Source organism: Anguilla rostrata, chromosome 13 (assembly GCF_018555375.3).
Source record: "Anguilla rostrata isolate EN2019 chromosome 13, ASM1855537v3, whole genome shotgun sequence".
Taxonomy (NCBI): domain Eukaryota; kingdom Metazoa; phylum Chordata; class Actinopteri; order Anguilliformes; family Anguillidae; genus Anguilla; species Anguilla rostrata.
Genome location: NC_057945.1, coordinates 29,601,391 through 29,618,716, shown reverse-complemented (window position 1 = coordinate 29,618,716; position 17,326 = coordinate 29,601,391). Strand labels below are relative to the sequence as shown.

At 36.4% G+C, this 17,326-nt stretch overlaps 1 protein-coding gene across 1 annotated transcript; it reads left to right on the top strand.

Annotated features, from left to right (window-relative positions):
* The first annotated feature begins 4,784 nt into the window (after positions 1-4,784).
* barx1 (BARX homeobox 1) lies at positions 4,785-8,228 on the top strand. The gene is made up of 4 exons (XM_064305890.1): positions 4,785-5,392; positions 6,840-7,131; positions 7,324-7,408; positions 7,664-8,228. The coding sequence occupies exons 1-4, from the start codon at positions 5,191-5,193 to the stop codon at positions 7,829-7,831; spliced, it is 747 nt and encodes a 248-aa protein (XP_064161960.1). The 5' UTR covers positions 4,785-5,190; the 3' UTR covers positions 7,832-8,228.
* The last annotated feature ends 9,098 nt before the right edge of the window (positions 8,229-17,326 follow it).

The window sequence follows — 17,326 nt, the reverse complement described above, 5'->3', positions numbered from 1 at the left end:
AGGAAAGTAAAGATGGTAAAAACAAGCATTCATAAATTAAAGCAACAAACACAAATTCCTCAGCCTTTCACCCAATGTAGCCTACATGAAACCCGCATGTTTGGTCGGGGAAAAAAGTAACGCACCATTAGTTTGTTCTAGTCTAAGAAGAGAAAAAGTGGGAAATAAGGTGACACATTATTTTGGGGAAAAGTGTGATATTCTTTCTAGGTGTGGATCAAAATAATTTGTTATTCAAAGTGAATGATGAAAGTTTTTTTTTTTTTTTTTTGGGGGGGGGGTTATTAAATAAATAAACAAATACGGCTAATCACATCAGTATGTGATTCCTTTGAGTATCAAGGTTAAATGATTATTAGTATTATTATTTTAAACATTTGCCAGTTTGTACTGAAATTAACAGCACAGCCTACATTTTTATAGGCTGCTCCATTTCCAGCCGGTTCCCTGAGCAACATTACATTTGTGATGGAAAGGATGGGTGCTAATATTAATGTGGAACAAAAGCTAGTGTCCAAAGGCACAGCAGGTGGCAGTCTTGTTTTTATGTCATCTCTTCCTCCTCATAGCATTGAAAACAGCGGGTGCCACAGTTCAATTTCTTTAGGGTTTTTAGGGCTCCCCCTCCGCTAAAGGACGTGGTAAAAACACCAGCTGAAGAGATGCTGACAGCAGGAAATGACATCATTTTTGTGGCACCACTTTTCAAACATGCATATCCTGGAAATCTTGCCCTTGCACCCCTCCCATCTGGAATGACATTGTGTGAGCTGGTAGACAATTCTGAATTTTCACTTCTTCTGTTATTTTGTGTAGATGAAACCACAATATTTTCCTGTACATATAGACAGTTTTCAGCTGTACACCGGCTTATTCTCGCTATTTGTCCTATTTCCTCATTATGCAGATAAAAAGTGCTCTCTGTTAATCTGACTTATTCCCTTGCATTCAGGCACATGTGATGGAGTGAGAGAACACTGGTGCAGTTTATATTCACTGATTAAACAACCATGGTCACGGAAATTCCCTGTATTCTTTATTCTACCAATACTTAACTATTCCCTCCTCCTTTCTGTCCCTGGCACTAAGGTGTCAGCTGGATTGAATGTGATGTACTTATGGAATTCTTGTGCAGGAGTCATGTACTGTACTGGGACTACTCAATATGTTTGATAACCATATAGGCTTTGATAATGTGTGATGTCACTGTTCCCTCCGAATTACAGAGCTGCCTTCATTTACTGAATATCCAATACAGGTATATAATAAATTAGAGGTTGTACTTCCTGATTTCCCTGTTCAAATGCCCTAAAGGAATTTTTCTGTCAGTGGCAAGTAAGCCGTCTCCAATTACAACCATATGCAGTGTGTATTGGACACAGTACAAACCGGGTGATGCCTGCCACCCACATACCTGTACAATGCTGCATTTGAGAGCTCTTAACTTATGCACAAGCCGTAGCTGCTCCAAAAATGATGGGAGGTTTCTGCTTTTGCTTGCATATGCAGCCCATTAGCCTTCATGTAATGGCTTTTGACAGACTTCTGCACACACACTCAACCAGACATGGAAACATTTATTATATTCCGTATAATAACGAGGGTCTAATTTCCTGATCACACTGGAATCTGAAGTAAAAAGCACATTTTGGATAGCTTTAAAAAAGATAATAACATGTTGTAGCATGTAATCATGGGCCAGATAAGGGGCCCTGATGTTGCTTCATTTTAGTAGGCTTGCATTTGGCTACAACTCAGTTGAATACAGATTTGCATGTAAATTATATACTTACAGCTGGAAAGCTGCACTGGGTGCTATTTCTGAAAAGGCTAGTGGAGCTATAATTTTGATCTTGACTCAGACTAAAAAGCAAGCAGAATCACAGTGGAAGACATTTATAGCTGTAGTTTTAATGACAGCATATATCAACTCCTTAAGAATGTAATACAATTGTAGAACATACTTATATACATTTTCCCAACTCAGGACTGAATGCAATGTAGCTGTATGTTTTACCTTTGATGAAAAAATAAAATCTTACATAGTAATCACTGTTCATTTCTCATACCAGTGAACTCCTAATGGATTGTTAATAATTATGTTGTATAATTATGACACTAGCAAAACTTTCTCATTCCAAGTTTTCAAACAACCACAGTGTGGCTATAATTAATCTGCCCAGTTTACTAATTAGTTTATACAAAATGAAAATTGTTTAACTATTCTAAATTAAATATTTAAATGTTTAGTACCCTTTTATAGATCAGTTATTAGATAGCCATACTGAGACATGTGCAATTCCAGTGTTTTAAAACTGCAGTGTCTTCCAATTTATCTTCATACTCAAGTCTGAACAACTCAGAAAATGTCAGTTATTCAAATATTTTGTGTCACTCGCCTATATTTTGATGCATTTATTTTGTTATTGTGTATACTGTTTAACAAGTTACAAAACTGGCCAACAATTTCATTGTGTAAGGTAGGACTGTACTTAACTCCTCCTAGGGGGACCTTGCTTTTGGCTATACCAAGTGGCTAATCTTCTTCAGGAATGTAAAACTGCAGTACTGGACAGCTGCCGTGTGTCGGTGGTTTCAGTGTGTTTCAGCAAAAGTTATTAATTGAAGTCATTGATTGGCTAAAGAGTCCACAGATCTTCTTCCCAAGGCCTTAACTGGCTGGTCTTCCAGGACCAGAGTTTGACGCCACTGATTTTATTAGTCGACTCATTTACATGATCTGACATTTAGCTAAATTTAGTAATTGCCAGTTAATGACTGCTCTTGTGTCTCTGTGTAAGACGTTTTACTGTGATAAAAATGTTTAAGTGCACACTTAAGGTGTTGGATACGGCTAAGTGAATCAATGTAATTCAGTGGTAACCAACCCTGTTCCTGGAGATCTACCATCCTGTATGTTTTCATCTCAACCCTAATTTGGCAAACCTGACTCTACTAATTAGCAGCTCAACAAGATATCTAGCTGTTGAATAAGGTTTGCTTTGTATGGGTTAGAATGAAAACCTACAGGGTGGTAGATCTCCAGGAACAGGGTTGGTTACCACTGGTGTAATTGGTTGAAACAAAACCCTTCATACATACTGGCCCTTCAGAAGTAGATTTCCCCACTATTCAACAAAGTCCTATGCCTCTTGAAAGTATGCTTGTTTAGTTCATGTTACGTTCTGCAGTGCAAGTAACCATGCTCAAACCTGAGAAATCAGAGCCAAAATGTATGCTCATTATGTATTTACCTTTAATTAAATTTTATCTGCTAGACGATTGCTACAATAACGTATTGGGAATTTGAATTATGATCATAACCTTCGTACAGCTATTTTTGTAAATATGACTTCTACTGGTTCCAGGGGAAAGAGAGCCTCCCAGTGGCCACATCAGCAACGAACGCCAAATATTTACCAAGCGGCATTACATAGGGATTTATAGGCTTCCTGTCCAAACGGCCGCGCACAGCCATATTTCGGTCTTAAATCTGTACAGAAGGTACGACTGCTGGTTCTTAATAAAACGTATTCTAAGGAACACGAAAATAAATGCACCGGGTTGTGCATTTAAGGCCTTTAATTAATTTCTCACAAACACGTATTTTGATCGGGAAACGTATCCAACAGAATGAAAACGTGGACAATGGACAGGCCTATGTATTGTAATAGCATATCTCCATCCCCACAATTCAGGAGGTTTTTACGCACTTGTCATTACTAATTAATTGAATTATTAAAACGTTCGACAGCAGCATAGTACTGTGGGTAGAAGACAGCATACTACATAGCAGGGGTAGGCAATTCCGATCATGGAGGGCCAGTGTGTATGCAGGCTTTTGTTTCCACCAATTGGCTAAATGAGCTATTTCTCACCTAAACTTGGTCACACGTAAATTAGATCACAGTAAAGTGTTTCATATTGGCACACAAGAACAATGTTCGGCTGTCATTCATGCACTTATCAAGAAATGTCGCCAAAATGTCAGATTGCATTAATGTTAGTGCTAATTAAATAAACCAGAAGTTGGCAGAAAATTTTGAAACAGGTATGGCGCTAGCTGTTTCAAATTGACTAATATAGCCTACTTGTGGACGTGTGGTGCGTGTTTTTGCGCAGGGATTCCAAAGCATATATGATTTAAAAAATAAAATTAAAAAAACACTACACAACACAAAATAATGCACACTTGTTGGAAAGTGATACATCATAGGCCTATCGTAAGTAAAATTTAAATAGGCCTAAATAATTATGCCTGATATTAGCCTACTGTCCTGACCGCTTAAAAAAAAACAATCGACTTTGCTGGTTATCGTGGCTAACATAATATGCCATATTCAATAGGCATTTCAATTAAGTAATAAAATTCAATTGTACATGAAATTTAAGAATTGAACCTTTATATTCTATGTATGGGACTGTTTTAAGGGCATAGCTGTTTGGTTTAGAGATGTCGTATACGAACACACTGGCATGCCGTGTCGTGTTGTATCATGCGTTGAAGTTGCCTGGATATCATCGGCCGTGCGCACTTCCAAATACTCTGATAAACTTTTATTTTAAACTGATTTTTGTTTTACCAAAGAGTACATGTACGCATTTCACTGTAGTGACGCCATATGTCTTTAAATGGGCGATAAAAATAAAACAAATTAATTGCCGAATTTGTTTTGTAGCGTAAAATCAAATGCCTTGGTGAACTGTAACTACGTATGCGTAAATTGTAGGAGGAGCATCCTGCACGAGGCCTCGTATAAACCAAGGACATTCATAGTGAACACATAGGTAAGGCCATATTGGTTAAGAACAGTAATAGGCTGTTTTAGTCTCAACTGGGCGGAGATTAGACTTTCTCATCGAGTCATTTGGACGGAGTTGTATATTTCTGTGTACTACTTCAGCGAAGGACATATCTACTGTAAGGCAGCAAACCCATAAGAAGAGACCTCGTGATCGGATACAAACACTCGGATTTTACTAGTTACTTTTCCAGAAACTATTTTCTTTATCCCGTTTGAGGATGTTTTCCTTCGGCCACCCAAAAAGGATAAGACGCACGTTTTGAAAACTGTGAATGGCACAGCGCGTCTTTAAGTCCAGTTATTACTGTCAGATGCTGAGTGGTCTCAAGAACTAAGAGTTCGTTGCATTTCTTGTTTGGATTCTGTTGTTCATATTGGTAAAATAATGCAGCATCCACTGGAGATTGGAGCCCATTACTATCCGCCAGATGTTCATCAGGACAACCGATCACACCGATACAGGAGTTTCATGATCGAGGAGATTCTGACTGACCACCCAGACCCCAAGGTGTCTACCCCGGCAGGGGAGCTACTCAAGTTTGGAGTACAAGCTCTTTTATCGGCACGGCCCTACCACAATCATTTAGGTAAGATGGACCCAAAATGATTTGCAGTGGGCAGGCTATTTGTCAGGTAGCGAACAGCTGTGAAATTGTGCACTCCGGTGTATACTGCCAAAAGTTCAAGTGTTATCGTTCTTATCGTGGCTTGAAAACAGCTTGACAAAATTAGCACAATAAATAAAGTCAATATTAGATTTAGAATAGTTTTTTTCTTGTTGCATTAAACTCCTTCGGCAGCGGATTTTAACTCCCTGCTCCTCAAAAGACCCAACTGCTCCGCTGATCCGTGGTGTAGTTTTATCATAAATCACGCTTGCTTTAATAAACCTCGATTTTAATATGCTTGCAAATAGGCGTTTTACTGCGATATTAATGTGTTGATAATGAAAAGCAGTAGCCTATACGAAGAAAAGTTTTGTAATCGCGTATAATTCACCCAGGTCACCAAACACATTTTCGTGTGCATGAATAGGGCCACTGTTATTTCGATAACAGATGTAAAACATTTTCTTCCCCTTACCCATTTTTTTCAATAACAACCTTTGTTCCTAAGTGCCGAAGGAGGCACGAATATCTGGCAATTTTGGTGCAATACATATCGCATAGGCTATTTCATGCATAAATATATACTTCATAGCCTACTCGCACTTACCTCCCATTTTATCAATATTTTCAGCTAAATGTAAGATGCAAACAATCACAATTCTATTTTCTAGAAATGTACTCTGCTCATTTAACGATGAATAAACTGAAAGTTAAGAACTGGGACCTTCTATCCCTGTTGCGGGCTAGCTGGTTGCAACTTCGGGCCTGTGTTGAAATGAAAAATACTGCATGTGATCTATGAAAGGACTTCTTAATTCTGCCGTTTCAAGTTTTCAGCTTTTAGAAAGTTTTCATCAATTGAATCCGTTATTAAATGCGTTATTTGTGCTCCGAAATTGGCTGCCAAACTGCTTTCGGGTAATATGCCTGGAGTTATCTGTTGCACAAATATTAGCACTCAATTAATTATATATTAATAAAAACACATTAATGAATACTGTGGTCTGGCAGATAATTTAGTGTTTCCGGAGGGAAAAACGTTAATGGTAAAAGACGAACTTTGTATATGAGCGTTTTCGTGACATATCTAATAAATGGTTAAGTTGACAGGATAAGAATTTCCATGTTTTCATGTAGGGTTTCAATTGCGTTTCTGTTTCTCCGAAATTGCAGTTGATAGGCTACGTTATAGGCTACATGAAATCGTAATTAAGTTCATTAAGCTTTTATAAACAAACGCTTTAACATTGGGCTTTAACTCAATCGCAATACGGTTTTCAAAGAACTTTGGATTTATTGTAAATTATTTACTTCCAGTATGAGCTATAGCTACTTAATTGTGTAAAAAAAAACACACAAAAAAAAACATTATCTTCACATTCATTGTGATTATTTGAAAACTAATTTTATATATCATTATTTTCAGTCTTGAAGGCCGATCAGACAAGTATCCTTAAGTTTCCAATGTCACCACTGTCATGTTCACTCGGCGCGCCTTTGGGTTCTGCTCTCCTATCCGGGGCGTCGGGTCTGCAAGTCGGCTCCGCTTCTCATCACCTGCCGCTGGACCTCCACCTTCGCAGTAAACTGGACCCCGGGGGAGACGGAGGGAACAAATCAAAGAAGGGCAGGAGAAGCCGAACTGTCTTTACTGAATTGCAGCTCATGGGCCTGGAGAAAAGATTTGAGAAGCAAAAGTACCTGTCAACGCCTGACAGGTATTGCGTAGGCTCTATCTGGCAATTTTGCTTTTTGATGACACAAGAAATGTAGGCTACCTTAGGTCATATCCTTTTAGTTGTAATGAACTTAGTAACGAAATCAATTTGCTCTTAATGAGATATTTACGACGCGTTGTTACGCATTGGCACGTAACATTGAAAATAAATAATTTGTTTTTCTCCCTACAGAATAGACCTCGCAGAATCACTGGGCCTTAGTCAACTGCAAGTAAAAACATGGTATCAGAACAGAAGAATGAAGTGGAAAAAAATTGTAAGTATTTTTCCACATCCATTCTTAAATGTATCGATAATCGTTCATACAAATTATACCCAACCTATGCAGCGATCTTCAATGACCCAGTTAATGATGAAGAAGGTGCAGCTATAAACATATAATCACGGGGTATGCATGTGGATATATGATACAGGCCGTGGGGTTCGGGAACGTTTTACTTCAAATATTTCATATTGGGTACAATAGTGGGATTTTGGTTTTCTGACTACGTATAACACTTTAAATTTTCAGGTCTTACAAGGTGGCGGACTGGAGTCGCCAACAAAACCTAAAGGGCGACCGAAGAAAAATTCAATTCCCACAAGCGAGCAGCTCTCAGAACAGGAAAGGTCACGAGACACCGACCGTCAGTCAGATGGCTCCTCCTCATCCCATTCTGATGTCAATCAAGAGGAATAGATGTGGTGCACATCCGTTTTCCCCAATGCGAACTGACTATTGCCTCTAGGATGTATCAAAGTATTTTTGGATGGGTATATCCATGAAAGTCAGCAGTTTGGCACTAAAGACTATTATAGGCCTACCATATGTGGTAGAATGTGTTATACATTATATCACTTTTTTTTCTTCAAAGTCAGTTCCACACAACCAAGGGTTCCTACAGCTTGGCGCGATGAACTGGTTTTCCCCTAACCATTTTGAAAGGAGGGGACAGAAACACTGGTCAGTAGGTCAACTCTTTCTTTCCATTCAAGGATGCTATTGACTTCCATTTAAACACGCTTTGTTCCTAGTCTCTTTCTATGTCTTTTTGAAGAAATGATTGAATATTATTAAATATGTTTTCATTAACAGATATTTGTTCTTTTATTTTCTATAATGTTATTTGCCATAAATGAACAACACCCTGGACTGTTTAGAGGAATAGTGCAGTATATTTAATTAAGCATGGGTGACTTCTTTCATTTAACCCTTTGAAGAGTAGGTTTTGAATTAAAAAAAAATTCTAAGTCAGTTTTCTAATAGACTCATTGCTTACAGTTACCAGTAGTGACTGTAACATCAGCATTAGAATGTTCAGTTAAGAACATTGTAATCATATATTTATGATATCACACCTTAAAGGGTTAAGTAATTTGTCATGCCTTTATGCTTTAATATGTTGAGGTCACAACCAGGGTTTTAACGATTTTTCTATTTTTCCTGTATGCTCTTTATACTCTCTTAAATTATAAAACGTTTATTAGTAGAATAACTGATAGAGCTGATGAGCCAGAACTTACCTTTTTCATCAGCAATAAAAATATAGTAATATTCAATTAAAGAGACCACGTTTTTTCCTGTTAAAATGTACGTATATACTTAAAATGTTCGAAAGCAACAAAACAGGTTTATGTAGTGTCGACAGGAGAACAATGTCTTTCTTCTGTCTGAATATAATTTGTCACACTTTTCACTGTATTGCAATGTAAGTCAAAAGCGTAGATGTCCACGATTAACTTAGTGGATCGTAGGCCTGTCCCTTTACTTGGTAACATAAAATCGTCAGATCACTTTTCGGGGCACTTGTTAAATGCTACCAAAAATATACCCCATGCGCTAAATATAGACAGAGGAACAACAGAACCAGCACAGCTGGCCGACCATACCATTAAAATGAATGCAGCCAGTGCCAAGTGTAGGCCCAGCCTGTATTTTCCACGAACTGGCCATTGCAAATTAAAAATCCATGCAAAATACAAAACGGTTGAAATGATGATACCTATACGCTGTTTTTGGGCACGCGATTTTGCAAGCTATATATAGAAAACCTCGTGGAACACACATTTCTCACCGAATTATAAAAACGACAAAGCAGATAAACCAGACTGCCCATTGTATTTTACACTGTAAACTTGTCTGGCACAAGTATTTCAGCATTTGGCTGAAGAAAATAGATCAGTTGGTGCCTTTTTCCTAAGTCATTGCATATAGGCCTACTTCCATAAACTAAAAACTAAAACAGTTAATTTTGTTTTATTTAAACAAGACCAGGTCAAAACCTAGTATATGGCTGGACCGAACCGGCTGACCAATGGTGTAACATCATCACTCAGTCACAGACATGCGCGGTGTAACTTCATCACTCAGTCAGTCACAGACATTCGCGTTTATAGGGCTGGCCCCATGTTGCGGTCCAGCCAAAAAGTTGAAGACATACCGACTGGCATTAGCCTACTAATTAAGTCCAGTGGACGGTAGTTATAGGCTATATTTTTTTTCTTGGAAGATCATTTTGAAAATTGCGTGCTGTTTGAAGTAGCAACTACTTGTGGAATAGTAATTAAGATATTTAAATCGTGTTTTCCCACCACATTCATGTCAAAACACGTTCACCCATAACTACAGTTTAAACAGACTATAGTATTTGCAGGCTATATCTGCAGGAACTAAACGATATTACCATCATTACCTCACCATATCTTCACTATATTCGTCCTATCCATTTAATAGGTTATTTCCTGAAGAGATACCTGCCGCCATAATTTCATAAATAGGCCTACGCTGTGGCATGTTATAAATTGAAGCATGTCTGTTATCTGTTTTCAAGAGCCCCGTTTAGAAAGAATAATGATGAAAAGGTCAGTTGATTCATATCGAGCATGTGCTTCGGTATGGTAGCGTTGTTGAGGATGAACCAGTGAGACCTGCAACTACGTGCCACAGGAAGAATACTGGAGCCAAACCCGTACAGTTTTGGTCGACGATTCCATTATAAAACTTTTCTGTTCTAAACTTTATTGACACTTTCGAACAAGTATTTATTTCTTGTTGTTATTTATGCAACCTTTTGTCTTACCATCTAATCTATCTAATCATTTTTTGCGACGGCAAAAACGGAAATGCGATTGTACCAGTGTTTCTTGATTTTCTCAAGTGGCTTCCCAATGGGTTTTCAATTAAATACTTTTTTCACAATCACATTTAGGAGGCGTACTCCCAATTCCTAGTTTACAGGTAGGCCTATAGCCAACTTTCTGTTACTTACTATTCCAATTCCGATCCTTACCTGTTTATTCGTACAAAGCGTTAGTAAAATATGATTTTGGCTTGGTCTACACTGACTTTCTTCGCGTATATTTTGATTCAAAACTTTGCAATTCTTTCTCATTGATTTGCATTGCTAGGCCTGACATCAGAGTGCGAGCAAGAACTCAGCCATGTTCTTATTGTGATTCTAAAAATATATATAGGTCAAAGCTGTAGCTATAATTTTCAGCCACATGAGATGAAATAGTTTTTTAAGATCTTTAATTTCAGGGAGAAGTGTTTCGAATTAGAGTTAACTACTTGGCTACGGGAGATCCTGCAACTACGCCAATTTTCATTAAATCTTGAATTCAGAGAGAGAGCATGTTTACTCTGTAGTGTAAATATGTGGCATGTGCCATTGAATAACACAATATTTTTTAGAACTTTGAACAAAGTTATTTATTCTAGACGAAATATTTACAGAAATCTTTTTAATCATAGAACTTGGCCTCATCCCTAGGGTTTTTATGTATTTGCATAAATGAGAGATTCCAGGGCCATGCAGGGATTTACCAAATGCTTACCGACTGGACTCCCAACAGCACTTTCCTGTGAAGGCATTTTGGAGTAGCGGGAGACATTGTTCCAGAAAATATGCCTTTGGATCTTCCAAGAAGAGGTGAGAAAAGTGCATTGCATAGTCAGTCTTTTGCGAGCTATAACTCAGTGTCTTTTGAACATATGTTTTCTTAATTCGTTTGTACAAAACTTGCATTATAGTAACCAGCTTGTACAGCGCACAGGGGATACGAATATGGCCATTGTTTATAAAATTAGGCCTACAGTTTGCAAATCAGGTCCAAATCAAATCCCAAATTTGCTAGAGACCTTTTCAATTATATACATTCTACTTGTTACAAATAGAAAAAAATAAATGGGCATATAGTTATTTTTTTTTTGTTGCTCAGGCTCAACTCTAATCCAGTAATTGTTAAGTGGAAGTAAAGCATACAAATTAAATCTATGTTAATTTACAGGGATTTTTCCTTTTAGATATTGGATCACTCGGCAGGTGTAGGCATTTATGTAGGCCGCAGTCAACTGTGTTAACTTTGTGGGCTCGGCACTTGTTCATCACGTGAGGGCTAACAGAATGAATGCTTAAAAAACTAAAACTAGTCGTTTAACAACTAATTTGATGCAGTACAATGTATTATCATTATTTTGATGCGTGCATCTTAAATGTTCTAGAAAATATCAACGTCACGTATCAAATGCCTTGAGCTCTGCAATTACCTAATTGGCTTCTGTTTTCATTTTGGAAATGGCGCAATCATAGGCGTTCCAGACTAAAATTAGATCTTTTGAATCTGATTTCTATTTCACTCTAAACCATTAATTCTTTATTGCTTCACGTTTTGAAGGAGGAATAGGTACCCTGATTTAAATTCTTCCCAGTTACAATTAAACAGAAGTTTGCAAATGAGCTAAGTTTATGCTATATATGAATTTAACGAATTGTCAAGTCATTAAAGCCATCTGGAGTTGCCATTTGTCATTTTCACGAGCTTTATATGTTTACGTTCTTATTTTATTATCCTTGCTTGGCATAATTTTACACTTTTTATTTGAAAGCGCAAATACAATCTGGATTTACGCAGCAGTGAATCCACGCGATCATTCTCTTCATAGAAACGTTAGAAATAAAATCTTGAGACATATCACTACACGTCTGAACTAATCTTGGAAAGAAAGAAACTGTTCGCATTTTCTAGAATACGTCGGTATTCAGTGGTATTACTGAATTAAAATAAATAAATAAATATATATATATATATATATATATATATATATATATATATATATATATATATATATATATATATATATAAATTCAGTAATACCACTGCGATTCATGTGTGCGATTCACACAATGCAAAGTGTTCTGTGATTAAGAAGTACGGTGCGATTAATATGTCTGCGTTATACGGGGGTAGAGGCATACAAATAGTAGGCTTATATAAACTAATTTGGGAATAGCTTTCTAGATATGCCATAAGTGCTATGGGGGTACTCCTTCGTACTGCTGATTAACAGAGTTAATTGGCACGCTAACCAGATAGATTCGCCCATATTACTCGCGCGCCCATCCTATCCACATAAAATGAAATATAGTATTATGTAATAGTATCCATAAAACACATTGTTTTATTATGTATTAGCGCTGGCTTATATATTGCTTGGGAGTTTGAAAACGTGACCCAGCTGCTTAAATATGCTTTCCAACACAGAAATGACTAAGTCGAACGATCCAGTTTCATTTCATTGTCTTGAAATCTACTTAAATATAACCGAGTGGATAATGGACCATTGTACTATAATGTATGTACCTTCATAATTTTCAAGGAATTGCAAGTCGTGTTGCTGATCAGGCACATTGATCAGTTCCTGGTGGGAAAAAGTAATTCATTAAGTGCATTCCAGGTTTCAATTAAGGCGTTTATTGTCCAAAAACACTATCCTTATTATCCTTATTAGCGCATGTGAAACATGGGTCAAATATAGGACATTATTGGTATTTTAAAGCAAAACATAAATAAAAATGTATGTAAAAATACACAATATGTATTTTTTTCATCTCAAAAAAATAAATATATTGTGTATTCCAAATAACACCAACAATATGTATGGTTATTCGTTGTCAGTTTCTCTATTATATCATATTTAACAATCAACGTTGAATTCATTTGTGATAGTAGTGATTTATATTTATTTTTAAAATCTAGTGTAATGAAGGCATGAATCGTTTGCATGTGATATCTTCATCTGTGAATAAAAAAGAAAGGGTTTTCACGCAGTAGAAAAGCACCTTTGTCTTATTATATTCAAAGAAACCATAGGCAATATGACAAAACAAATACAGATGATGCACAACAAATAGCAACACAAAACAAAAACCGCATTTGCACTGGTTAAGTAACTCAAAAGAGTCAGTCCTCTTTTATTAAAAGTTTAAAACGGGTGAGTTTCACTTTAACCAAACACAAGGCTTGCATAATCAATTTTGCCTTCTTCTATGAAGACGTTTTGCATTGTAGAGCAAGGCAAAGGAATAACTCCACCGTTACTTTTTTCAGTTTGTCTTAATAACAGCCACTAGGGTTCTGCTATCACTCCTGCAGTTGCTTCTTCTGTTACTCCAAGTCTGCCCACAGTACCAATGCCAGGCCTCTGCAAATTCTATCGCAAGATCCAACAATCCTAATTACCACTAATTACAGCTACTAATGCTACAACAATAACAACAGCTAAGACTACAGGTAATAATGATATGCAATAATGTCCATTTTGCATCAATTGAAACATAATTCTAAATAGCCCAACCACGCAGCACGCTTCTCAGCGTTCAATCAACAAGAGTTTAATGTGAGTCCAGAAGGGAATTTACGGGACGTACTCTATCAAAGATTAAAAATAAATAAAAATAAAAACTCTGCACGGTTCATTTCACTCTTAATATTTTGCTGTGCATGTGTATCTTTCCGTGCCCTTTATTACATTTTTTATTCAAGTGTAATGTCAAACGCCTTTTTGGATTGTTTTACACATTATACTGAGAATAAAGTAATTAACACATTTGTTTTAATTACGCTCCGATCTTTTAACATTTTTAGAGCACGGTGAAGGTATATGCAGTAGGTCATGCCGGTATAGGCCTGAGTATGGGTACAGCCCTAATTCTAATATAGCATTCCGAATCCACATAGAATCAGGAAGGCGGCGACATAACGATGGTGGGCGACTATATGGTACAATTTTGAAGTAAAATATATTAATCAAGCTTTCCCTGCTTAAGAATACTAATTAAATTACTGAAAAAATAAATGGGTTGCCAATCAGTAAGAGCAGTCCCAGACCATGTGCCCACGTTTATGCAGAGGGAATGAGAAGGTTAAATGGCTCGGTTTTCTTTCCCCAAATTAGCATTTTATTAATACGGTTTGAATACGAATTAAATATTGATTGCACTATATGTATACGTACATAAATACATACACGCATACACATACGCACACACGCACATACATACAAACAAAAGCATTGCAAAGTATCAGTGTCATTAGTATGGACATTTAAGAATTTTTTGGATATATATATATATATATATATATATATATATATATATATATATATATATATATATATCGCGTTATTGCCTTGTTGCAGCACAGCATGACAAGGTTTTCGGACTTTCATAGCATATTAAAACGTCTAGAAAAGGAGAACATTGTGGTCTTAGGGAAGAAGACATTGATTGATCTTCGTCTGCCTGTGTCTGTATGCGGATTAATACTACATTGCGGATCACATAGCAAATGATTGTTTCGTATTGACTTTGTTCTTTGGATTTATTCATTCTTTACCTATATTCAGTTTTGTTCTGAATGAGTGCATGGACTTGATCACTGTTGAGAATAGTTGCCTGATAGGCTGCTTGAGATGAAATGTTATTTGGTATTTTCCATTCGTGGTATTGATCTTGTCCGCAGATTCATCTCTTTCAACTACGGGCTGCGCAGTAAATGATCAGTGTTAAATCAGTTACAGTACATATGCTTCAGTGCTATTGCGGTTATTGCAATAGTCTATAAACAAACTCATGTTGTGAACTCATGACTGTATAACGTTTTCAGAATGTTTCATTTATTATTTGCTTCTTTTTATTTTGCTTGATGAATAATGAATACTTCTATAGTAACCTAATCACCATTGCAGTTAAGTTTTTATACAAATATTATCATGAAATTCTAGTTAATGGTATCTCCTTTATTGCCCATTACAATGGTAGGCCCATTAACCAGGCTTTTAAATATGGTATCACTTATGGCTTTGCGTTAAATATTTGCCTGGTATATTCGGTGTAACCATATTTTCTCGATTTGTTTTTAACAGAAACATGTTACAACCTTGTTAAGTCATGAAAAGCTTAGTCAAATAAGCATGCAAATGTAATGATTTTTACCTTTCTCGTCAGGGTTTAATGTGAAGATTTGTTATTTACCTTTATTATTTTTCAAGCCTTTCACAAGCAGCCAACAGGTTGATACAAACAATATCATGAATTTACTGTCAGTGTATGTGTATGGAGATGACAAGTAAATTGACCATTAAATTACTGTTGGCTGTAAAAGGGAGCTTTGATGATCAAAAGGCCTATCTGTCTTTGAGGAAAAAGTATATGTAGCCTATATATATATATATATTTTTAAACCATCTACAAGGCCTCTGCTGAAGGGCTACCAGGTTAATGAGGTTGCTTACCTGTCATTTTTGTCAATGCGTAAGACAGAATAAACAACTCAGAAGTTCAGGGAACTGCATGTGGACACTTGTTTTGGAGCGGTGTTGGAGCTTAATTTTATTGAAAAGAAACCTCACCCTAAAACAAATATGCTGATCCAGAAATAAGTTGAATGTGCAATAGCTATTTAAATAGAAAACCGATGATAGAAATTTAACATTTGGTGCTAAGGTTTTCTCTACACGTGTTTTAAGTCAAGAAAACCGATTTGGTGTTCTTCTGAATGGAATATAGGCCTAATTTTTCCAGTTCATTCATATCATAGCATTTGTTTTTCCTTGTCCTTTGTCGTGGTTTATGGAATAAAAAATCTGTGACTCTGGTTTGGCAGAAGTGTAGATTTGATGCGTATCCAGTACCTTAATCTAGTACCTTAAGCTACTACAATATGTCATTTTGTTAAAAAAAAAAAAAGTGCTTTGAGTGAATTTTGCTACTATAATTCAGTGGAGTTGAGGCACACAACAATGGGGTTGAAATTCCGAAAATGGTCAGTTAATTTTCCTGGCCTATAAGAAATACTTGGCTATAATGTATAGTTAACTGCTATTCCAGCGTACTTTGCATTCAGTTTCACGGTTGCGGTGTAGAATTTTCAAAAGCTTATCTTTGGCCTAATTGTCCACACATTGTCCACGTGAATTTTTATTTTTTATGTTTCAATATGAATGACTCCTAATATCGTCATTATGTGTTTGAATTACACCACAAACAAAAACAAGAGCAACAACTAGAGTAGTCAAAACGCTCCCTTTTTGAATAATAATAATAATAATAATAATAATAATAATAATAATAATATTGGAAGGGAGAGCGCTTTGATTAGTTTACTTCCCTGAACCACCTGTCGACAGTTTATTTCACAAATAAAACCGAAGACAACGGCAGTAGGTTATAATTTGATTTTAAAAACAAAATTCTGTTCTAGAAATCCATTCAGTGATCCATCCATTTTTATCAGAAATGCGATTTAGAGTAAGATTCTAATTAAAACACAATCTCGGGTTAGATCCACGTTCCCCAGAGTTATATTCTTGTATCACTTTATGCTAAATCCCTTCTTACTTTTGACCTCCCTTCTAGAATATATGTCTGGTTAACTCAAACTGAAATTTGGTGTTGCTTTTGGCATCTGACCGATGTATCCAAAAGAGTTTCTGCTCCTTGGAGCCAAGGCCTAATATCGAATAATTATTTTTAATGAGATTTCAGAGAAATGGCTCTCATGTTTGAACACTGACTTCATAAAATCTTTTTGGGAAAAGTATGTTTTTCTATGGGGGAAAAAAATAGTGCGACTTTGATTGCCCTAACAATCATCTTCTTTTTTCTGTTTAACAACAAAAAGTAATTAAACAATTATTAACCATCTGGCTCTACAACGTTAGCAGTAGCTATAATATGGCCATGTAGCTCAAAGTTTTTTGTTCATTATTTGTTCTTGCAGCCAGGCTTAGGATGCGAACAGTATATAAAACCTCATAGGGTGATATAAATAGCATTCAGAATCTTAAGATCATTTTGTTTTCGGCAAACTGTTATCATGAAACCTACAATGTGAGAGAAAAGACAGGAATAAG